This window comes from Calypte anna, chromosome 9 (assembly GCF_003957555.1).
Source record: "Calypte anna isolate BGI_N300 chromosome 9, bCalAnn1_v1.p, whole genome shotgun sequence".
NCBI lineage: Eukaryota > Metazoa > Chordata > Aves > Apodiformes > Trochilidae > Calypte > Calypte anna.
The window spans coordinates 6,345,255-6,369,010 of NC_044255.1; the positions used below are offsets into that span (position 1 = coordinate 6,345,255).

Sequence of the window (23,756 nt, forward strand, 5' to 3'; positions counted from 1 at the left end):
TTTTGTTTTTTAAATTAAAGTTTAACAGTGAATTGTAAGAAAAGTCACAATGAAAAAGGTCTTTTGACACAAGTTGCACAGATCTCTTAATTACAGCAGAAAAGTGATGGTACAGTGAAGGCAGTGGAGGTTCTCAGATGGGCTGGGATTGCTCCCATTGCAGAGCTGTCTCAGGACCATCCTGCTCTTACCCCACAGCCCCCAGCAATCCAGTTCTTGGAAGTCAACCACCCCCTGTGTGTTTCTCCAGCCACAGCCAGGTTGGTTCCCTCTCAGAGGGTTTGGCCAGTGCTGTTTGTAATAACATAGTTCTGTGTGGACACTTATTTTGTATCCGAAAAATTGTATTTATTCTCTGCCATGCCTGAGGTAACAGTGACAAACCTTGATATGCTGCCATGTCCAGCAGAGGGTTTCATAGCTATAAGGTAGACACCACTGCCAGAAATATACTTTTCTCCAAAAAACCCCAAACACAACAGCCTACCCTTTCTCATAGAATTTATGTTTAGAAAGGCTGTAGTGCAGTCTCCTCTGTTGTTTGCAGAATACTTTATTCCACCAAGTTGTTCAAGTGTTACTGAGTAAAATAATTTAGTATTTGTGGTAACCAGACTCAGTTACTTGGAAGGTTTCCATTTTATACCATCACCGACAGGAACTGCAACGTGCTTTAGACTGAAACAAGGTACTAACAGTGTTGTTACAGTTTTAAAGACAGCATTAGGAAAAGTTAATGGTAAAGTTTTCTGAATCTGCTACACTTTCAACCACCTCTTTAATCCACGCCATGTAGTTGGAAACTCTCGTATAGACCCCGTATTTCCCTTCTTCAGCACAGCCCTCACCCCAACTTACGACGCCCAGGAGAAACCAAGTGTTGTGGTAGGAGACCGCGAAGGGGCCCCCGCTGTCCCCTTTGCAGGCGTCGGCAGCCAGGGAGCCGTACCCCGCACAGAACATGTTGTCCGTGACCACCCTGCGGGTGGAGCTCTGGCACCTCTGCAGGCTGACGATGGGCAGCTGGGTCTGCATCAGGAACCGCAGGGTGGATCCTCTTTCGTGGGTGGCACCCCATCCGCTCACCCTCCCGATCCGACCCTCCTCGGAGAGCAGCTTGGCCAGGGCGGGGCTGGGCAGGCAGATGGGGACGATGTACTGGTTAAATGTAACATCCGTGCTCAAGTACAGCAAAGCGATGTCACTGTTGTAGTCACTGGGATCGTAGTGTGGGTGTGTCCAGCTCCGGGCCACACCGATCTTCTGTTCCTTCAGTTCTCGCCGGTACTTGTCAAAGTCTCCTGCAGTCAGGACAGGTTACAAGGTTACAGCACACTGAACAGCCTTCAGGGTATTCCCTTTAGGGTCCCGCATGGGGGATAAGCACACTGAACATATTTAGATGGGATGTTAGGAAAGTGTTCTGTATCATGAGGGTAGTGGAAAAATGAAGCAGGTTGTCCAGGGAGGTGGTAGAGATACTCATGGTGAGGCTCTCGGCAGCCTGACCTAGTGGAGGGTGTCCCTGCTTACTGCAGCAGGGGGGAGGTTTTTGGACTAGATGTCCTTTGGAGGTCCCTTCCAACCCAAATTATTCTGTAATTCTATGAATCGATGCTTTGGCCTTTTGTCCTGAGGAGGCACAGTACCCACACACATCATGCTGTGCCAGTAATGCCTTAAACTGAAGCAGTCATCCTGCACATCAAGCTTACCTGTGTACCCCTTGAGAGCAACACAGTTGCTGATGGGATGAGCAGATCCTTACAGAGATGATGGTTCCAGGGTAGGGCTTTTACCATAAACAGTGTCAATGCTTTATAGTAGCTGCTGTATTTTGTACAGTTTGAGCTTTGTGTGTTCTCCCCCCTCGGGAGCATTGATGCAGCTGTAAGGCTGAATTGTTTCCTGCCAGTTACCCAGGGCTCTGTTCTCTTTACCCCTCTTCTGTCTCTTTTCTGGAGGTTTCAGGCACAAACTTGTGTTTATTTGCAGCATTCCTGCTGCAGAGTTCCAGTTGCTGTGGCTGCCAGCACACGCAGGGGAGAGAGGTGGTCTGCTCAGAGCAGCTACTGGCACTGAGAAGCTCAGAGCAGCAGGAGACTGATCTTGAGGCTGATGACAAACAAAACTGACTTGAGAGCAGCCCCTCACCTACAGGGATCCTCCTTCCTTCTGAGGTGGGCCTGGAGATTTGCTTAGTCTGAACCTTCTCCATGAAAACAAAAGGGACCAGCTGGAGCCCCTCTGCACTTAACTTTTGCCAAGAAGATGAAGCATTCTGTAAATCCAAGTGGGCTTGGACGTGTCTGTGTTCCTGTACAGTGCAGCTCCCCCCTGTTGGTACCTCCTCCCCAGCTGTACTCACCTACAGTAACGTGGTGGGGTCTGATGAGATCCAGGCAGTGAGCAGCCGTGACCACCCAGCGACTGCTGATCAAACTCCCACCACAAAACCCAACATCTCTGCTGTTCCGGATCAAAACCTGTACAAAAGATGAGGAGGGACTTGTCCCAGGGCTGTGTCAGCTCTGTGTCAACAGTAACACACGGTGTATTTCACTGGTAGGCAGGCAAAAAGAGAGAAGTGTTGTCCATGTGAGCAGGGGATAGGAAAGAGGTTTTCACTTTCCCAGCTGTCAAGTGGGGGTGCAGGTTCAGAGCTATTATTACTTTTATTGGAAATAAAATTTGAAACAATCTACAGAGTAGAAAAGGGAGAAGCAAAAACACTCTGAGGCTGCTCGATGTTTGCTGCTTGACTGTTCAAAATTAGAAGACCCATTAATGCTTCAGGAGCTCCTCAATTCAACTCCTCCCTGAATGTGTAATTTCATGTGTTAAATTTTGCTACTCTGCAGCTTCACTGAAGTTCATCATCAGACCATGGACACAGCTCTGACACTGTCTGTCCCTCCTACCTTGGTCTAATTCCTGGAGTCATCGTGTTTTACAGAAGCCATTTTGACTTAATTCTGTTCTAGAATTAAGAATCTGGAATTCAGTGCTAGAACAAAACGTTACCTGAAGAACTGGAAAGGAAAGGGTTTGCAAAGCAGTTTAAAAAATTTATATGTATATAAAATTACAATATTTAATTGCTAATTGCCTGATGTAATGAAAATTTTTAACTTTCTTCACGGTCACACTGTATTTCAAGATGAAACTCTACAGCTTGGGCAGCATCCAGGCTACATTCCTTCCTTGCAACCCCAAATGTATAAGGTGGCAGAAAGCCATGTGAGTTCCTGGGAATGACACTGCACAGGGACTCTTCTAGCTCCACACCTGCTCAGCCTGCTATTTTTCCACCTGTAAAATAGCTCCTGCTGCATGGAATGAGAAAATCTTTTTGTCAGGCATAATCAGGCATAAAACAGGCTAACAGTAACCTGACCCTTTTGAAATCAGTCTTAACTTTCCCTTCACAAGCCCTGACACCCTAGCAGTACACCAGTGAAACAGACAATATAAGTGAAAATTTATAACAAAGTAGGACAGACACACACAAAAAAACCTGCCTCAAACCACCATTAAAAGACCAAGGTAATGGAAATAAAAGAATGACTTCAGGGAGGTTTGGTTACTTTCCACATATGTTCAGGTTTGAGCCCTCTCAGTTTTATCTTCCTTGCTGTACAAGTACAAAATGCTGATCATTCTAATGACTCTTACCTGGTCATAGAAAAAATTGTGGGAAAAATATCAACAGCCACTCCAGAAATTGCCAGGAGCCCAGCTTTTCACCAAGAATATCTAGAAACAAAGAACCTGAATACCAGAGCAGAAGATCAGACAGATGTAGTAAAGGGAGAAGGCATGAAGCTGAGATCACAGCTGTACAGATCTAGGAGAAGGGAGGATGATAAAGAAGGCAACTAAGACAAAGACTTGTAGAAGTCTGAGAAGTTCAGCTGGCTGTATTGCTCTTGACCTGAAAAAGAACTTTGTAATGACTTGATGAATTCTGGACCCACTGGTGTTGAAGGAAGTGTTGTGGTATATATGGCCAGACCAGAATAGAAGTCTTACCTGCCAGGGGCAATGTCCACGATGACACAGAGTTCCTCCTGTTATCCTGAAGTTACTGTGCTCTGAAGTCAAGTTGGTTCTTGTCTGAGTGAACAGAGCTGTGTCTGAACCATTTCCCCAGGTACTGCTCCCGTTGCTCTCTCTGGGCATGGTCTCCTCCTGGCTCTCCCCAGGTTTTTCCAGCCTTTTCTCCTGCCTGGCAGCAGCTGTGGCCTCATTCTGCCAGGTGGGGCCCCAAGTGGGCTCCCTGCACGGTGCTGTCTCCTCCACAGCCACATCGTGTGCAGGGATCCCCAGCCCAGCAGCATTCTCTTCCCTCAGCTCCTGGGTACCTGAGTCCAGCGGTGCCTTGTTCCAGCTGCCAGCAGCTTCTGCCACCTCAGTCTCTTCAGCAGCACCCTCCGTGCACTTCCCTTGCCCAAGGACACCCCTTAAGGTCTCATTTGCCCCAAGATCACTTTGTTCCAACATGTTTTGTGGAACTGTGCTGTCATTCCACTTGGCCACATCATTCCCGTGCTTGCTCAGGGCCCTCGGGAGCTTTTCCTGCCCCAGCCTCTCCTCCTCCAGTGCCTGCCTGGCTTTAATCAGTCCACATGGGAATCGTGCTGGTGGAAGGGAAGAGAGGAAACTGTGGGATTGGGTGTGTGGTGGGGTGTCAAACACACCAGAAGCACTTCTGTCCCAGAATGGCACTCACTGCCTCCTTCTCCCTTGCCCAGTAAGAGCCCAGAAACAACTCTGACATCTTGATGGCAGCAGCCTGCACCCCTCACCATTCTGTCTGGAGATCTGGACACTGAAACCCAGCATGCAGCTCTGCCTTTCCTGACCCTCAGGCACCACTTACTTCTGTCTACTGCAAGGGCTCTTTTCAGGACAGAAACCAAGCCCAGGGCTCCTCCCAGACACCAGGCTTTAACACAACCTCTTCAAGACCTTTGTCCTGTCCCCTCCCCTCCTAACACTGCTGATCCCAGTCTGTGCTGCTGATCCCTGACTGCCCTGCTGCTCCTTCAGCCAGTACATGCTCATGGGCACAGGAGTTAAATGCATGGAAAAGCAGAAACAGGAGACTAAAGAATCCCTTGGCAAAATATTTCCCAACACAAGAGAAAGTTTTAGGTATGAAGAAGTCTTGGACTGCAAAATAGATTCTTGTGAGGACACACTGGATTAGAGGTTGCCAATAGAGAAGAACCTTCAAATGTAAAGCACACAGAACATTGTTTAGATCTTTTCTATGCAAGCTGCAGTAGCCACAGCACATGTAGCTGCTTTTCTGCAACTAGTGAGGAGGAGAGGACAGCACCTGCAAACCTTCACCTGCAGCATCTTGGAGCTGCCCAGGCCTTACCTGCTTGCACACATCTCTTCCCATCTTCATGCAGGGTGTAATCCCTGGCACAGGAACACACCACCTGGAAGGAGCTGCTGCTGTCCTGGCAGTACTGCCAGCACCCCCCGTTCTTGTACCAGCACTCCAGCTTCTCTGCCAAGGGAAGACACAGGAACACACTTGGCTATTGCAGTGCACAGCTTCCAGCACTCATGTTGGATCAAGAGTGGGATAAGAAGAGTGCTGCAGTCTCACAGGGAAAAAGAAGGAACTGCCTCTTGCAGGTCCAGAAAACCACGTGGTTTCCTAGCAAACCAGATGTGTTGCCTTGAGGCTGGTGATCACCTTTTTCTGCCATTTTTTTATTTGGCAGCTTTGTCCTGAGGCCACAGCTAAGTTCTAGGTCTGGAGAGCAGTGGCAAGAAAATACTGGCAAGGGCACACACTTCTGAACTTCTTGATCTCTCTGTACAACCTCTCTTTGATATCAAGACAGATTTAAAGCAAAAGGGCTTTTGGTGGGAGCCAAGTCTGTGAGAAATAGACTCAGTTTGTAATGCATTGTTACATTTTAAAAAACACACACAACCCCCCCCCCACCATATTTAATTACTACACTGTAAAAAGAAAAGGTTGGCAAAAGCACTGAGGGAAAAAATAATTCTGATTCATAGTTTCCCCATCAGTTTGGATTTGCTGTCATTTCATGCCTGTCATATGCATACAGTCCATGAACAACCTGCAGTGCAGGCAGCTTTGGCAGGAGTTACCAGACTTGCTCTCACTCTAAAGTGACAAAAAGAGGCAATTCCCTGACCTGTCTTGGGGCAGGATAAGTGTCCACCTGTACTCACCTTTTTCACAGTTGTCTCCTCCAAATCTGGGGGGGCAGATGCAGAAGTAATTGTAGTGTCTTATTTTGCAGACTCCACCATTCTTACAGGGGTTTGTGCTACATGGATTCAAACCTAAGAAAGACACAGTGCAATGCCAGGGATGAAGAGCAGCCTGGCTTTAACTGCCACATAGTTCTTGGTAGCAGAAGTGACACAAGAAATATTAAAAAAATTAAATAAAATATTTTTTTACCTACCTTTGTAATAGAACCAAAACTCCATCTGCCAAAAGAAATGACAAATGAAGAAACCAGTCACTAAATGGTCATGGCAGTTACTGAAGATAAAAGTTAGAAAAAGGGTATTTAAGGGTGCATGTAAATTAACATTTTGATTAGAATCACAAGATAAGAGTCTCAGAGCAGATCTGATCCCCTGCGTGCAGCTCACTTTCAGTCACACCATGGGCCAGCCCATGTGCATAATAAACTGGGTTGTACTGGGATGCAAAATTAAACTGCAAGCTGAATGCTCTCAGCCCTGGAAGCATGGGGATCCACCTGGGATTTGGAGGTGTCCATCATGGGAGTGGCCTCTGAAGATGGCAGAATCACATGGCTGGATTGAGGCTCTCACAAAAATAACTTCTGGATACTTTAAAGGAATTGTGTTTAATGTTTACACAGCAAACTGAGCACTGGCTGACAAGGGGAGATCTCATAGGTGCCCTGAGTGACCCCTCATCCCCAGGCACCCACCTCTCAGTCCCCACCAGCTGCCTTGGGAAGGGTTGTTCACAGCTCACACTTAACTCTCCTCTGTTTTCCTAAAGCAAAAATTCTCACCGTTTTCTCCTGGGAATGGAAGATCTCCTTAGCCTCCTCAAGTGAACACTTTTCCTCGTTGCACTCTCTCTCCAAGTTCCCTGGACGAAATTCCTCTAGGAAATAGTTAGCACGTTTCTGGATTTTCAGCACTTTGTGTGCTTCATCTTTGCTGATAAACACTAGAAAAAAAGAAGTTGAAGGGTTGATACTGGATGACAGCAACTCAGCATCATCACAGTCACAACCTGTGCTTGCTTTCAGCCAAGTAACCAGCACAAAGAGAGGGAGCAGGAATCTACAGGAACAGCCCAGTGGAGAATTAATTAGTTTGTGGTCAAATGAATGAACTACCAGTGGTTTAGAGTTCCACTTAGTGGATCCAAAGCTCCACTGGTGAGATTGCAGACTAGTGTAGAATTTTATTTTTATTCCACAAGACTCCTGAATATTACAGTTCCTGCTTTGAAGGCTGGTTGTGTTTTTCTGCCCAGCCATCTGGCTTCACAACAACTCTTAGCTGCCTGGCTGTGTGTGTGTACCTGGAATTCAGGCTGCAGGGAGAGGTGTGGTTGGTATTTGGCATCAGGTTTGTTAGATGCTCAGCCCTTGTGGAGGTACTGACACCACATGCCACCCTTCCTCAGACAAGATGGAGGATTTTGCTTCTTGGTTAAATGGGGGCTTGATTCTTGTCTTAGGAATGGTGCTGCCAGCAGGAGAAGGGCAGGGATGGTGTCCCAGGAGAAGAGCAGGGATGGTGTCCCTGTGCTGGGCACTGGTGAGCAGCACCTCGAGTGCTGTGTTGAGTTCTGGGTCCCTCTCCACAAGAAAGACATGGAGCTGCTGGAGAGGGTTCAGAGAAGAGCAGCCAAGCTGGGGAAGGAGCTGGAGAACAAGTCCTGTGAGGAGAGGGAATTGGGATTGTTTGGAATCCAGAGGCTGAGAGGAGACTTTGTCACTCTTCTGCAGAGACTTTGTCACATCCTGGCCTGGCTCAGGAGCAGCGTGGCCAGCAGGTCCAGGGAAGGGATTCTGCCCCTGTCCTCAGCCCTGGTGAGGCCACACCTCGAGTCCTGTGTCCAGTTCTGGGCCCCTCAGGCAGTTCAGGAAGGAGATTGAGGTGCTGGAGCAGGTCCAGAGAAGAGCAAGGAGGCTGTGAAGGGATCCAGCACAAGTGCTGTGAGGTGAGGCTGAGGGAGCTGGGGGTGTTGAGGCTGGAGAAGAGGAGGCTCAGGGGAGACCTCATCACTCTCTACAACTCCCTGAAAGGAGGTTGGAGCCAGGGGGGGGGTCGGTCTCTTTTCCCAGGCAACTCTCAGCAAGACAAGAGGGCATGGTCTCAAGTTGTGCCAGGGGAGGTTTAGGTTGGAGATTAGAAAGAGTTTATTTCTAGAGAGGGTGATCAGACATTGGAATGGGCTGCCCAGGGAAGGAGTGGATTCTCCGTGTCTGGAGATACTTCAAAAGAGCCTGGATGTGGCACTGAGTGCCATGGGCTGGGAACCCCGGGGGGAGTGGATCAAGGGTTGGACTTGGTGATCTCTGAGGTCCCTTCCAACCCAGCCAATTCTATGATTCTATGATTCTCTACAACTCCCTGACAGGAGGCTGTAGGGAGGTGGGTGCTGGGCTCTTCTCTCATGTGAACAACAACAGGAGCAGAGAGATGGCCTGAAGTTGCACCAGGGGAGGTTTAGAGTGGAGATGAGGAAGAATTTCTTTACTGAGACAGTAGTCAGGGGCTGGAATGGACTGCTCAGGGAGGTGCTGGAGTCACCATCCCTGAAAGTGTTTAAAAACCATGTAGATGAGGCACTTCAGGACATTCTCTGGTGGGATGGTGATTTGCTGGTGGTTTTTTTGGGGGGAGGGACTGACAGTTGGTTGTGGTGATCATGGAGGTCTTTTCCAACTGTGTTAATTTATGTTTCTGCAATATCTTCAGAAATGTGGCCCTATATCCAAACCCCATCCATCTGGTAGCTTGAAAAATTGCTCATATGAAGCATTTTAAGAAGAAAGCTCCCTTTGTAATCCTAACAAGGCTTCTGGAAGCCACACAGCCATAGACCTGCTGTGGCTACTGAAAGCCACAGAGACCTAACAGGTCTCTCTTTTTCTGGTTGGGATTTAGGGTCCTAGAAAAGCTGAAACCCACTGACAAAGAACCCAGTTTTGGAGATGGACCATAAAGACACACATTTCTTTGCAGTTGCAGGGTGAAGCCTAAGTGGGAGGTTAAGAAAGATTGATTTCTTTTGGAAATATATATACATCAATATTCATTTTTTCTTATGCATTTCAGGAAGGGCTTCTTCAACCCAGAGGACTTTGTGATCAGAAAAGGAAAGCAGTTTCAGTTTAAATGCCAAGGATGCCACAATTAAGGTAGAAAGGTAATTCAAAGGTACCAACCTGAATATGAAAATGAGCAACTGTTGTTGATGGAGCAGATCAGCAGGAGAAACACCACAAGTGAGGAACTGCTCTCCATTTTCGTGAGCATTGAGAGTACTCTGACTTACTGCTGACTTCCTCCAGAGGGAAAAGAAGGATGAAATTGGTAAATGGTTACAAAAACAACAACAGTGAATTAGTGTCCTGGTCTGAGCCAGGATAGAACCAACTTGGTCACTTTAAACTTTCACAGCTGGCTTGCAAAAAAGACGAAGCAGAAGCAAGAGGACAAGAGACAGAGAAAGCCCCTTCTGCCTGGCTCATTTTGCTCTGATGCCACCACTTCCCCAAGCCACAGCGATGCTGCAGACTTCACCAGGAACCCCACAGTCACAGGGCAATGTGCAGAGACTGGTATGTCCTGGGCTCTGACCCAAAGCCCACAGAAGTAACAAGAAAGCTCTGGTGAGCAGGGGAGGGGTGACCAGGCCCACATGGAGCCCAGGCCAGCCCCAGGCAATGCCCAGGGGATGGTGCAGGGCCTGGCCAAGGGCTGAGCTGCTGGCTGTGGCTCATCAATTCAGCCACTGTGTGAAAACCCCACCGAGGAACCCACAGCCCCCACTGCACCCCTTACAGGACACAAACCTGTGTCCATATTACCTTCTCAGGCTAGAGAATTCACAGGATCTGACAGCACCTACCTCTTTGCTACCTGAATCATTGTTTCCAAAAACCACAGGACCCAGAATGTGTTCACTTGATACAGAGCCATGCAATTTTACTCACCTTTTTTTCTTTTCTTTTTCTTTTGTTTTTTGTTTTTTTTTTTTTAGGTGAAGATGGCAGAGAGATTTGGATGCACACCAGGAACAATCATGAGGTCAAGAGGCTGATCATTAACCAGCCACAAATATTGACAGAGGAGAGACAAGCTTCTGGACTCTATGAACCACACTTGCAATCCAAAACCAGAAGAAAATGGGTTGTGTGTTTACACACGCACACACACACACACACACAAGTCCTCATGACAACCTCCAACAATAAAATTACTTCTCTGCAACAAATTTCTTCAGGAAAATCCAGAATTGTAATGAGATGATTTCTGACACCCTATCATCTTTCAGTAGGTAAGACCAAATGATCTGGAAAACACACAAGCTGCTCTGCCAACATCTGTTGAAATACACAGAGCTGTGAGTGTGCAGGAGGACTCACAGCAGTCACATGCAGGAGGGCAGACATGGCCCTGGAATTATCACAGCTGCCTTTCCTTAGACCCCTGGGTTGCTGGCTTTGGACAGTGTCATGTTTTTCCCTGTAATTCTGTGATGAGCAGCACCTTCTCTTCAGAGCATTCTTCTTTAACCTTCATAGAGCCTTAAATGCAACCCCAAACAAAAAAGGGAAGGGGAAGATAAAAAGAGAGACAGAGCCAGCAACACACAGAAAGCTGACTGCTCTTCACCTTACCTCCAACATGAAGCTCTTAGCCTGATACTTCTTTAATCAACTTCAGCACCTACTTAATAAAAATGTAAGCCGCTTGTAAGTCAACAAGGCCAAGTCCCTAGGTATAAAAATTATTAAAGCTCCTTGCTGACACCATGTTAAATTTCTTTCAATTTTGTTGTACCTGAGGTTTTTTAAATTTAACAGTCTCATCCTGAAGTGCTTCACTGATCCAAATATGGGTCCACATCCTGACTGAGATGCTGAAAAATGGCAGTTAGGGTTTTTTCGTGGTTTTTTTTTTTTCCCCAAAAGATTAATTACATTTAGCAGGTTTAAGTGCTAAGATTAAAAACAAGTATTAATTGTAATGTTAAAAGTTCATTTTCCCTCTTGCTGCTTCCTATGAGCTTACTGATGCTCTGGATATTTATGTGCTGCTCTGCACATAAACACAGAGAGATGCAAACACACAGAGGGGTTTCTCAGTATTACAAATATATATATATATATTGTGGTGAGGTAGGGCCTGGCGCTCGGAAGATCTCGCGATGTTACGGGAAGTCAGAGGCCCCTCACCCTGTAGCCAATGGGACGTGAGCTGTGACACGGCGGAAGTGACGCAACAAGGCACAAGGCGCGTCTATTTAAACCCTTGCCATGTGGCAATAAACGCTCTCTTGGTTGCTCACCCCACCTCGGCGTCTGACTACTTCATTACTTAGCAACCGCGCGCCACTCCGGGAACCAGGTCGTGCCTTTAACCGAAAGGCAACAAGTGGTGCCGAAACCCGGGAACAAGCAAGGCAGCAAGGTAAAGTTTAAAGCTATCGTAGGAGTGGCAGATTCCGCTCAGCAGTTAAGGCAGTGTGACAAGCTCCCAATCAGGGGGTCGAAGGAATTTTGCTCCAGGCCCGGAGATTAAGGGAAGACAGTCAGTACAAGTTTAGATCCAGGTCAGGGGGTCGACGGAGAACGGATCCAGGCCCGGAGACCGATGGAGAATTTTGATTAAGGGCAGACAGTTAGTGCAAGTTTAGATCCAGGTCAGGGGGTCGACGGAGAACGGATCCAGGCCCGGAGACCGACGGAGAATTTTGGGGTCCCAGCCCGGAGTCGACGGAAGAGTGCTGTCCCGACTCGAGCTCAGACCAGACCGACAAGGGAGGATGGAAGCCCTTATTAAGGTCGTATCGCAAATGCATAAGCAATGGGGTGTTGATTGTAAGACGAACGATTTTAAACTCGCGGTTCCGAGGTTAATACAGTTAGGGATAATTGAGCAGCCGGTGGATATTCTCCACCCAGAGGTGTGGCCTAAATGCACGGCAGCGTTAGCCGACGAGACAATGTCTTCGGGTAGCGCGAAGAATTTGAAAGCGTGGGGGAAAGTCCTGCAGGCTTTGCAGAAGGCCATGCAGGAACAAGAGACCTGGAAAGCCGCGAGGGACTGCTTGCTGGCCGTCCCGAAGCTGGGGGTCGGAGCGGCCACGCAGACCCCGCGCCCACCAGAGCTCGGTGACTCTGCAGGGCCTGAGGTCCTCCAGGAAAGCGAAATTCACCCCAAACCCCCACCCTGCCGCGCCGAGTCCCCGTGCCCACGTGCTGAGGCCCAGTCCTCCCGCGCCAGCTCCCCTAACCGCGCCGTTTCCCCGCGTCGCCGCACCGCGTCCCCCCCCCAGCCGCGCTGATTCGCCTTGCCGCGGGGCCGGGTCCCCATCCCGCGGCCGCGAGCCCTCGCCCCGCCGTCCCAGGTCCCTGAGTCCCGCGGGACGGCAGGACACATCCTGCCCGCTGCCCACCCGCAACATGCCTCCTGCCTGCGATTGCCTGAAGGAGGGGACGGGGGGGTGCCCGAGCTGCCGCCCCCCCGCACCCGGCCAGCCCGCCGGCGGCTGCGCTGGCCCCACGCCAAACGGCGGCTTGGCAACGGAGGGAGGCGGAGGGGGGTCGGGGGAGGGAGCGGGCGGACGGACGGTACTTCCCCAAACATGCTGCCTGCCGCTTCCCCCCATCTGCTGCGCCCCCACCAGAGGACCGAGACCGGGCAAGGTCCGTCTGGGACGGGCTGGCTGAGGAAGCCAGGACTGCCGCGGAAGGGTTTTGGGCGAGACCACCGCCGTACGCCCCACACAACACCGAGCAGCAGGGGATGGGGCAGGGCGCGAGTGCACCCGATGGGGGCGGGGAGGGAGCGCCGGCTTCAGTAAATGCATGCCCGGAAAAGGGGAAAGAGCCCGGGTGGAATGGGGGCGGTGGGGACGCTTGGAAATGGGAAAGAAGCGCGAGCGAGGGGCCAAGAATTAGTCGCAACGAAAATCCAAATAAACGTCCAGATGAGGAAATAAAAAATGCACACAGGGAAAACGCGTGGGACCAGAGCGCACGTGCTCGTACGGGGCGTGGATGGAGCCACAGTCCGCCCACCCACCGGGGGAGTAGGCGGGGCCGGAGCTCCTCCGCCTGCCCAGAGCGTGGGCGGAGGCAAACCCCGCCCACCCACCGGGGGAGCAGGCGGGACCGAAGCCCACCTGCATGCCCAGGTAGTGGGCGGAGCCAGACCCCGCCCACCCACCGGGGGAGTAGGTGGGACCGAAGCCCACCTGCCTGTCCAGGCAGCGGGCGGAGCCACAGCCCCCGCACACGCAAGGGAGGTGGGCGGAGCCCGAGCCCTCCCACCCACCCAGGTGGTGGGTGGGGCCACAGCCCACCCACCCATGGGGGGAGTGGGTGGGACCGGGGCTCCCCCACCCGCTCAAGTGGTAGGCGGGGCCACAGCCCTCCCACCTATGGGGGATGTGGGCAGGACCGGGGCTCCCCCACCCGCTCAGGTAGGGGGCAGGGCCACAGCCCCTACGCGCACAAAAGAGATGGGCGGAGCCCGAGCTCCCCCACCCGCCCGGGTAGTGGGCGGAGCCACAGCCCACCTGCCCACAGGGGGAAAGGGTGGGACCGGGGCTCCCCCACTCGCTCAGGTAGCAAGTGGAGCCACAGCCCACCTGCCCACAGGGGGAATGGGTGGCGCTGGAGCTCCCCTGCCCCCACAGGTAGTAGGCGGAGCCACAGCCCGCCTGACCACAGGGAACACAGAAGGAGCCAGAGCCCGAATTACGAGTACCGTATCCGCTCAAATTCCAAATCCAGATCAGGGACTACACGGGATAAGTTGCCCACGGCTGACTCAAAACAAGAAAAGGAGGGTACTTGCACCCCTAATATAAAAGAAGCGGAAACGCAAAAACCTTCACTTACAGACTGGAAGGAAATACAAAAAGCTTGCGCCACTTGGATCCCGGACACACTAGCATTCCCAGTCCGGGTCACAGACGGGGGACAAAGGGTTCACTCACCGGTTAACCCTAAGGACATCCAAACAATTGTTAAAGCCATTGCAGATAAAGGACTGAATTCTGCTATGGTCTCCACCCTTATGGACGGGCTTTTTGGGGGAGACGACATGCTCCCATTTGACATAAAGTTTACCAGTAGACTCATTTTCGACGGGTCAGCCATGATTCTCTTCAGGCAGGAATGGGAAGACAATTGTGTAAGGAAGCTAGCCGAAGTAACTGGGGCAGACCACCCGCTACATGGCTCCACCCTGCAGCTACTGATGGGCGTAGACCCAGCCTTGGTTACCCCCCAGGCACAAGCTCAAGGCTTACGGCCTCATGAGGTAATGACGACCACAAGCGCTGCTAGAGAAGCTATTCGTGCAGTTTCTAGAACCGTTGCCAAGCCGCCACCATGGGCTTCAATGAAACAAGAAGAGAACGAAGGCTTCACGCAATTTGTGGATCGTCTACAAGCAGCGATCGACTCTTCATCCCTGCCAGCAGAAGCCAAAGGTCCAGTTCTCACTGAGTGCATACGGCAGCAATGTAACTCAACGACCAGAGAAATCCTGCGATCACTGCCAGCAGGGTCATCTCTCGCGGGCATGATCAAGCATGTTGTGAACGAAGAGCATCTATCCCCAGTTCAGGCAGCTGTTCATGCACTGGCCTCTGTAATGGCATGTTTTAAATGTGGCCAAGCGGGCCATATTGCGGCAACCTGTCCCCAGGTAGCGGTCCAACCAACAGCACCCCCCCAACACGAGACCCAGCCTAGGGGAGCATGCTGGACTTGTGGCAGGAAAGGACATTCTGCTAAGAACCGCAAGGCTAATGTCCAGGGAAACGGGGGGGGGGAGAGGACACCCGGGCCGTGTGAAGCCCTCTCCCGCCTGGAACACGGGACGGCCCAACTACGCCAACCCTGGATGGGGCAAAGCACCCTCAAACCCGCAGCTCAATTACACCAACCCTGGGTGGGGCGAGGCACCCCCGAACCTGCAACACACCCAAGGAGCTGCCAACCTGACGGTCCAACCGGCGACCCAACCGAATCCGTCCCTGCCTCAGCAACAAGGAGCACCCCTTGGGGACGAGACCCCAGGGTGGCCCTGGCAGTAAAATGTGATAACCCGCCAGTGGTATGGGGGTTGTGCTCTCTATACAATACCCCCAAGAGTATCACCATTAAGGTTCCTTTCCTGATCGACACAGGAGCCGATGTCACTGTCTTTCCCGAAACAAGCTGGCCCCCGAGCTGGCAGCTGGAAGACGCCCCCATGGTAGGAGGAGTTGGAGGACTGACCTGAGCTTCAAAAAGCGCCCAGCCAATAGCGATCACAATTCATACCGAGAAAGGACCGGAGAAGACCATTACGTTATTCCCATACGTCATGTCAGGAGTCCCCACCCTTGCTGGGTAGAGATGCACTAGCCCTATTGAAAGCCAGGGTAACAAATTTACCGTAAGGGCCACTGCCGTGCATCCGCTTCCACCAATAAAGCTGAAATGGAAGTCGACCGATCCGGTGTGGGTCGAGCAGTGGCCCCTATCAAAGCCTCGAATGGATGCCCTCCTTGAACTAATACAGACAATGGTCCAAATTTTGTATCTAAATCTGTCCAAGCTTTCGCCCAAAAATGGGGCATTACATTGATACACGGCATCCTATATAATAGCACAGGACAGGCCATTGTCGAACGGGCAAATCAGACCTTGAAATCTAAACTAGAGGTCTTGGCTAGATCAGAAGGTCTTACCAACGTTATTCCTTCGGGAGACCAGGCTCGCTTGCTAGCGACCGCCCTACTAGCACTAAATCAATTCCCCAGGGGCGAGGAGGTGAATAGCCCCGCCCAAAAACACTGGGCCACTCGAGCGATGGAGGAGGGCCCATTAATTGTGGTCAGAAATGAGCTAGGAGAATGGGAAAAGGGGTGGAGATTAGTGCTAACGGGGCGAGGTTACGCTGCGATCAAAAAAGATGGTCAAGTTAAGTGGTGTCCGCTTAAATCCATTAAACTGGACCTTCAGGATGAAACTAATGATGATTCTTAGTTTTTGTCCACAGAACTGCATCATTGGGCGCCCTCGCAATCCGCGTTTTCCGGTGGCAGGAGAAGACATGCCAGCAACCTCCCCGTCCACATCTCAAGCACCCACGCCTGCAGATCTCGTACAAAGGCGGACATTCCTATTGTGCTACTCAGCCCCAGACTACCTCAGATTTTACTTTTTATGTCTTACTAACTTATTCTAACCTCCATTCACTTGTGGTGCCTTAAGTTTTTAACTCAGGGATAAGGGATATAATTTTGCACGTGTCTTTAAGATTTGCACTAAATGATGACAATCATGTAATTTAAGGATTTTTAACTAACATTATAAGTATACTTTTGTGATTATATTTTAATCTATTGGGCATAGGGAGGGGGGAAATGTGGTGAGGTAGGGCCTGGCGCTCGGAAGATCTCGCGATGTTACGGGAAGTCAGAGGCCCCTCACCCTGTAGCCAATGGGACGTGAGCTGTGACACGGCGGAAGTGACGCAACAAGGCACAAGGCGCGTCTATTTAAACCCTTGCCATGTGGCAATAAACTCTCTCTTGGCTCTCTTGGTTGCTCACCCCACCTCGGCGTCTGACTACTTCATTACTTAGCAACCGCGCGCCACTCCGGGAACCAGGTCGTGCCTTTAACCGAAAGGCAACAATATATATAAATCTATATAGCCTCCAGCTGACAAAAATTAGTCTCTCCTGTGTTGACAGTCGTGTCAGAAACCAGTGTGAACTACAAATTATATGATTTATCCTTATTATTCATGCCTGTCTGAAACCAAACAACCTGATCTCCCACTCCAGTTTTACTCCTGTAAGTGGTGCAGATAACCTCAGTCACAGGAAGGCACTCACAGCAGGGCAGAAAGCATGATAAAAAGTTTGCAGAGCATTGCCTATAATTTGGGATCTTACAAAAGCCCAAATGTCAGTTTTTCAGTTCCTTAAATATTTAGCTTGCATGTGATGCTTATTTTCCTCAGTGTGTTTTTTCCTCTTTCACACACAGCACAGGGATTTTGCTGCTCCTGCACTTTGCTGATGTGGGGAAGGTGGCACCGAGCTGGGAGAAGCCTGGGGGGGTGATGGGCATGGGCCTGATCCTGGGGGTTCCCCTGGGAACCACTGCATCCTGGCTCCCCCCCGGGTACCACTTGCTCCAGATTATTATCTCTGGTTTCCCGACATGAAAAACATCAAATTTCCTTCGGGGAGAGCTGGGGCAGAGGCTTCCTTGAGCTGCAGTTCTTTATTGCAATGATGGTGACTGGGCTGTACTGGTTCCTTTTTCCCCCAGCTGCTCCCGAGGCTGAGAGCAGAGGGCACCGTGGAGCAGAGCACAACACGACAGGAAAAGTGCAGGAAAAGTCAAGAGAGGTAAGGAAGGGCAGGACAGGGTGGGAAAGGACAAGAATGTGTAGGGAAAGGCAGAAGAGGTCAAGAAACGGCAGAAAAAGGCAAGACGGGACAGAGCAGGGAAGGGATGTGGTAGGGGTGCTGGCCTGCAGGGTCTTTTTTGTCGGGGGGAGGGTGCGGGTCCCCGGGGGCGTGGCAGGATCGGGTGTCGGGTGTTTGGAGCTGGGTGTTGGAGATGGGGGTGCCAGGAGCGCGGGTCCGACCTCCTGCACACGTTTTTGTGCCGGAGTTCTGTAGGTGGGTGTTCAGCTGCAGGAGGGTGGGAGGGAGCGGGGCAGCTCCCGGTTTGCACTGGGAGGGTTGCGGGAGGATTCTTCGGTGGGGGAAGGTGAGGGGTTCCGGGTCCTCATGCCCTGTCACCGGGGGGAATTTTGGAGGTTTTTTAGCTGCAGAGGGTTGCGAGGGATTCCGGGTCATCCCCGGTTTTCCCTCAGGGGGTTGTGGGAGGGTCCTTTGGATGGGGAATGCAAAGGTTGTGTCATGTCCCCCGTTTGGTTTTCTGGGGATTGTGGGAGGGGATTTGGGGTGCGGGGGTGCGGGTCCGTCCCCCGTTTTGCTGGGGGATCGTGTTGGTGTCGGGGGGTGTTGGGCATTGCTTTTACCACGGGCATATGGAGGGGGGGACCTTATGTGCGGGGAGACCCCAGCTGCGGTACTAGGGGTGTCAGGAGGGTGTTGATGAGAGCAGCAAGGAGAGGGGGTTCGGGTGTTCCCCCTTTCGGTGCGGAGAGCGGTGTGTAGGGGTGTTGTTATCCCTGGTGTTGGTGCTGCTGCGTGGCTGTGCCTGTAGGAGGAGAGTGTGTGGGGTTGTGGGAGAGGCGCCGGTTCGTTCTCCGTTTGGGTGCTGGGTGTTTGTGTGTGGTTTTGTTGTTGTTTATTGAGGGTGCGAAGGGCTTTGGGTGTCGTTGTGCTGTGTTCGTGTGTTGTTTCGCGTGGTGAAGTGTGGCGTGGGGCGTGTGTTTGCGGTGCTTGAGGGGCGGGACAGGGGGTGGGGAGCGTGGGGGGGTGTGTCCCTGGGATAGGGAATGAAGGAGAGAATAAATGGAAAGCTGATTTATGTCTGGATTATGGATAATGGAAGAAGTACTGCCAGGTGCCCTGCCCAGCCACAGATTCAGCTCTGGTGCGGCCACACCTTGAGTCCTGTGTCCAGTTCTGGGCCCCTCAGTTCAGGAAGGAGATCGAGGTGCTGGAGCAGGTCCAAAGGAGGGCATTCAGGCTGGTGAAGGGATCCAGCACAAGTGGTGTGAGGTGAGGCTGAGAGAGCTGGGGGTGTTGAGGCTGGAGAAGAGGAGGCTCAGGGGAGACCTCATCACTCTCTACAACTCCCTGAAAGGAGGTTGGAGCCAGGGGGGGGGTCGGTCTCTTTTCCCAGGCAGCTCTCAGCAAGACAAGAGGGCAGGGTCTCAAGTTGTGCCAGGGGAGGTTTAGGTTGGAGATTAGAAAGAATTTCTTTCTGGAGAGGGTGATCAGCCATTGGAATGGGCTGCCCAGGGAAGGAGTGGATTCTCCGTGTCTGGAGATCTTTCCAAAGAGCCTGGATGTGGCACTGAGTGCCATGGGCTGGGAACCCCGGGGGGAGTGGATCAAGGGTTGGACTTGATGATCTCTGAGGTTCCTTCCAACCCAGCCAATTCTATGATTCTATGATTCAGTGGGGTTTAAAATGGAAGTGTGGTGAAAACAGCAGCAGCAGCAGTGTCTTTAGGGGAAAATACACGTAGGGGGTTGGCTCAGATGATCAGCTTGCTTGAATTATGAACACTGAGAGTATTTATTTGAGTGCTTTTTGAGTGCCAAATTAACTTTTGCATCGATTTGCATTGATCTGGAAGCAAGAGGGGTTCAGTATTGTGGGAGGTTAAGTTGTTCAGCTTCCCTCTTCCTGCGTGCATATTACTTGTGTGTGGAGTTTCCAAGTTTGATCACTAGTGGGCTGGGTGCTGGGCAAGGTTAGTGATGTGCTGGATGGGTTGGGAAAGCTGTAATGAGTTTAAAACAATGAGGTCTGATCAGTGGCTGGTTTTGAACTTCACCTTTCAGACCATCTGTGCTAAACCAAAGCTTTTGGCAGGGGGGGACTGCAGGTGTAGTGTTCATTTGAAGTGTCTGCCTGTAGCCTGACTTGGTTTGAAATAACATCTCTCTAGAATTCCCTGAAAACGAGAGTCCTTTTCCTGTCGAAGAACATAATTCACTCTGCTCATTCCAGGCAGCTTTCCAGCTTGGAAAGGGCACAGGGACACACTAGCTGCCAACTCTACTTGAAAACTCTGTCTGGTTACAGTTTTGCTCCCCAGTTCCAGCCCCTGGAGGTGCTGGAGAGCTTCAAGCCCTGGTAAAAGCTCTGGGGGAAAAACCATCCCCCGGCTGGAGGAGGGGAGGGAGCCCATGACTTAGAATCAGAGAATTGGCTGGGTTGGAAAGGACCTCAGAGATCATCAAGTCCAACCCTTGATCCACTCCCCCCGTGGTTCCCAAGGACTTGGGTGAGACATTTCTCTTCCAGGCACATATTCTTGGCTTCCAGCTTGCACTCATTCTATGGACAACAACAGGACTTCTCTGTGACTTTGTGACCCACAGCTGCCCAGCTGGCTCCCTTCTGGCATTGACAAGGGGACCATGCCAGGGACTTTTTCATAGAATCATAGAATTGGCTGGGTTGGAAGGGACCTCAGAGATCAAGTCCAACCCTTGATCCACTCCCCCCGGGGTTCCCAGCCCATGGCACTCAGTGCCACATCCAGGCTCTTTGGAAAGATCTCCAGACACGGAGAATCCACTCCTTCCCTGGGCAGCCCATTCCAATGGCTGATCACCCTCTCCAGAAAGAAATTCTTTCTAATCTCCAACCTAAACCTCCCCTGGCACAACTTGAGACCGTGCCCTCTTGTCTTGCTGAGAGCTGCCTGGGAAAAGAGACCGACCCCCCCCTGGCTCCAACCTCCTTTCAGGGAGTTGGAGAGAGTGATGAGGTCTCCCCTGAGCCTCCTCTTCTCCAGCCTCAACACCCCCAGCTCCCTCAGCCTCACCTCACAGCACTTGTGCTGGATCCCTTCACAGCCTCCTTGCTCTTCTCTGGACCTGCTCCAGCACCTCAATCTCCTTCCTGAACTTCCTGAGGGGCCCAGAACTGGACACAGGACTCGAGGTGTAAAAACTTACAAACACTTTGACCATCTCGGAATGGGAATTGCTCAAGTTGTCCCCCTCTGCCTCCTGCCCCATTTGTACCACACGAAGCTCCACGGCTCTCCCCACGCCTCGGCTTGAGGTCCCTGAGAGCACCTGAGAACCGGGTTAATGGTGCTGGGAGAGGAACCCTTCCGTGTGCTGAGCGCTCGTGTGCTCCCTGCCCGCTTCCCAGAGCGCTAAGTTCTTTCTCCTCTCGCTCCAAACAGGTCCCGCTTGGTCCCGCCCTGGGGGGTTCGGCTCCGGGTCCGGGTCCGCCCCCCCCGGCAGTGTCTGCTCTGCGCCGGCAGGGGGCGCTGCGGGAGAGACTGCGTGGGCGGTCGGGCTGGTGCTGCGGGGGCGTTCGTTGGCCCCGCCCCCTGTCTCTGATTGGCTGCTCCCTGAGTGACCTTCCCGTGCGGCTCCAGCGTCCGGTCGCGGGCGCGCGCCGGCCACTCTGTGTGTTCCTCTGTCTGTGCCTTTCTCCCGCCCCGGTTTTGGGGTTTGGGAGTCCCAGGCACTTGTCTCTTGTCTTGAGGCCCCCTTCCCAAATTTTTGGGAGGGGGATCCGTCTCCCAGTGTTGTCCCCCTGTCTGTCCCTATGTGTTGACCCACTGCCACCCTGGATGCTGCTGCTGCCGCCGCTGCGACACAGGTAAGTGCTGCGACTGCCCCCCTGGATGCTGCTGCTGCGACGGATTCACCACGGATTCACCATTGATTCACTTGATTCACTGATTCAATTGCTGACTACTGGCTAATGGCTACTGGCGTGCGTGTGCGGGCCTTCCCAAGTGAAGGGTAAGTATCATTCCCCACCCCGTCTCCCCTCGGTGCCCGCACTGTTTCTCACTGTTTTTTTCTGTTCTTCCTCCCCCCGCAGCCGCTCCCGCGCCCCGGGACCCGGCGGAGCTTCCGCTGGCGAAGAGCCGGGCGGAGAGCCCCGAGTGACCGCGTCCCGCGGGAGGATCCCCCGGGGGCGCCTCCGCCAGCAGAGCCGTGGGCATTTCAGGTGGGGAAAAACCTCCCGACCGCCCCCTCCTTCCCTCCCTCCCTCCCTGCCTCCCGCTGTGGGGGTTTCGCTCGGAGTTTTGCTCTCTCTCAGCCTGGCTCAGGTGTTTCTCCGCTCTTTGTTCTCGTGCTGTGAGTGCCAGGTGGGTGCGGGGCTGTGCGGGATCCCCCTGGAGTCGGAGGAGTCGGGAGAGAAGCGGCGGTGGAGCAGCGCGGGACGGTGCGTGAGGGGAGGGCAGTGCGGGGATTGCGGTGGGGGGGAGCGGGAGGGTGAGAGGTGCGTGTGCGAGCTGCGTGTGCGTGAGAGAGCTGCGTGTGAGACTGGTGTGCGTGCGAGAGGTGCGCGCGTGCATGTGTGAGTTGTGCGTCTGTGTAGCTGCCTGCAGCCCCTCGGCTGCGGAGCGGCAGCGCTGAGTCCCGCGGGGCTGATCCGGGGATTGCGGGGCACCTATTTTGCCCCCTCTTCCATATTTTTGCCCTCCCCGTTCTCTTTCCCCCTTTATACCTCCCCCATTCCCACTTTAAACCCCCTCTTCCCCCTGTTTGCCTCCCCTTTCACCATCTTCCCCTTTGTCCTGCATCCCTTTCTCTTTTGCAGTGCTGCCTTCTCCCTTGCCACCCCCCATTTGATTTTGCCCCCCCCCCCGCTTCCCTCTTTTTGCCCCTCTTCCCATTCTTCTCCCCTTTCCTACCCCTTCTCCATTTTGTCCCCCCCTTTCCAGTTTTGCCTCCTTGTGTCCCCCCTCCCCCCGTGTCAGTCTCACACTCACAGCTGGCACTGATAAACCCCTGAAGGCCTCATCCCACTGCCTTTCAGGTGTGCATTTCCTAAACAATTTCAAGGGCTTTTTCTCTCACACCTGTGGCTTTCTCTCTCGCCAGGTCTTTTATCTCTCTGCCTTTTTTTTGTCTCTCTTTCCCTCTGCCTTTTCTCTCTCTCTCTCCCAGTGCTGATGCTGAGGAATGAGCAGTGTGGGGGTTTTTCTCGGAGTTTTGCTCTCTCCGTTTGGCTCAGGTGTTTCTCTGCTCTTTGTTTTCCGGGGGAGAGTCCCAGGTGGGTGCGGGGGCTCTGATCGCTGCCTGCAGCCCCTCGGCTGCGGAGCGGCAGCGCCGAGACCCACGGGGCGGAGCCGGGGGCTGCGGCCACGGGAAGGGCAGTGCGGGGGGTGCGGGGCTCCCAGTTTGACCCCTTTCCCTTTTTGCCCCCCCCTTTCCCTTTTTGCCCCCCCCTTTCCCTTTTGCCCCCCCCTTTCCCTTTTGCCCCCCCCTTTCCCTTTTGCCCCCCCCCTTTCCCTTTTGCCCCCCCCTTTCCCTTTTGCCCCCCCCTTTCCCTTTTGCCCCCCCCCTTTCCCTTTTGCCCCCCCCTTTCCCTTTTGCCCCCCCCCTTTCCCTTTTGCCCCCCCCCCTTTCCCTTTTGCCCCCCCCCTTTCCCTTTTGCCCCCCCCCTTTCCCTCTTGCTCCCTCCCTCCCCTTTTGCCCCTTGCTCCCCATTTCCCTTCTTTATCCTTCTCCTCCTTCTCCCCCTCCCCTGTTTCCCCTCCTCTTTGTCCCTTTTTGCCCCTTCTTCCCCCCGGGTCACTCTCACACTCACAGCTGGCACTGCTCAACTGGTGTGGATCAGGAGCTGGGCGCTCCTAAACTCCTGGGGCTGATGTGCAGCCCTGGCACTGGCGAACTCAACCCCCTTGGCTGAGGGCAGAGGGAGAGAAGGAGGAACCAGGAGAAATGCAAATGCCAATTCCTCCTCAGCAACCAAGTTCTGTTCCTTCCAGGTTCCAGAACCACGGGGCAGATGGCAGCAACATCAGGAAGCCCAGGAACTGCTTGGCTCCCAAGTCCATGGATTCCTTGATGCCCTGGGTGCAGGAGCAGC

General features: G+C 52.5%; 1 protein-coding gene and 1 long non-coding RNA gene across 5 annotated transcripts; one reads left to right on the forward strand and one right to left on the reverse strand.

The window, feature by feature from the left end:
• Positions 1-368: 368 nt before the first annotated feature.
• Positions 369-10,308, reverse strand: LOC103534682 (coagulation factor VII). 4 transcript variants are annotated; one of them, XM_030456390.1, is made up of 9 exons: positions 10,221-10,308; positions 9,450-9,569; positions 7,053-7,213; positions 6,465-6,489; positions 6,226-6,339; positions 5,390-5,524; positions 4,033-4,640; positions 2,369-2,486; positions 369-1,301 (listed from the first exon to the last, which is right to left on the reverse strand). In XM_030456390.1, the coding sequence occupies exons 2-9, from the start codon at positions 9,538-9,540 to the stop codon at positions 724-726; spliced, it is 1,830 nt and encodes a 609-aa protein (XP_030312250.1). In that variant the 5' UTR covers positions 9,541-9,569; positions 10,221-10,308; the 3' UTR covers positions 369-723. The 4 variants fall into 4 exon arrangements, with proteins under 4 accessions (XP_030312250.1, XP_030312247.1, XP_030312249.1 ...); XM_030456387.1 differs by lacking the exon at positions 10,221-10,308 and adding an exon at positions 10,136-10,200; XM_030456389.1 differs by lacking the exon at positions 10,221-10,308 and adding an exon at positions 9,670-9,854.
• Positions 9,777-17,659, forward strand: LOC115598771. Its single transcript, XR_003987908.1, has 3 exons — positions 9,777-9,845; positions 10,268-10,564; positions 17,580-17,659. It is a non-coding gene; the product is annotated as an uncharacterized LOC115598771 (long non-coding RNA).
• Positions 17,660-23,756: the final 6,097 nt, after the last annotated feature.

Bases quoted from the DNA above. Each gene is read 5' to 3' on its own strand.
- LOC103534682 (XM_030456390.1), bottom strand. From the start codon at position 9,540: ATGCTCACGAAAATGGAGAGCAGTTCCTCACTTGTGGTGTTTCTCCTG. The intron at 4,641-5,389 runs GTAAGGCCTGGG...CCCTTCCACCAG, and splicing joins GAAGAGATGTGTGCAAGCAG to CACGATTCCCATGTGGACTG. The intron at 2,487-4,032 runs GTAAGACTTCTA...TCTTTTGTACAG, and splicing joins GTGGACATTGCCCCTGGCAG to GTTTTGATCCGGAACAGCAG.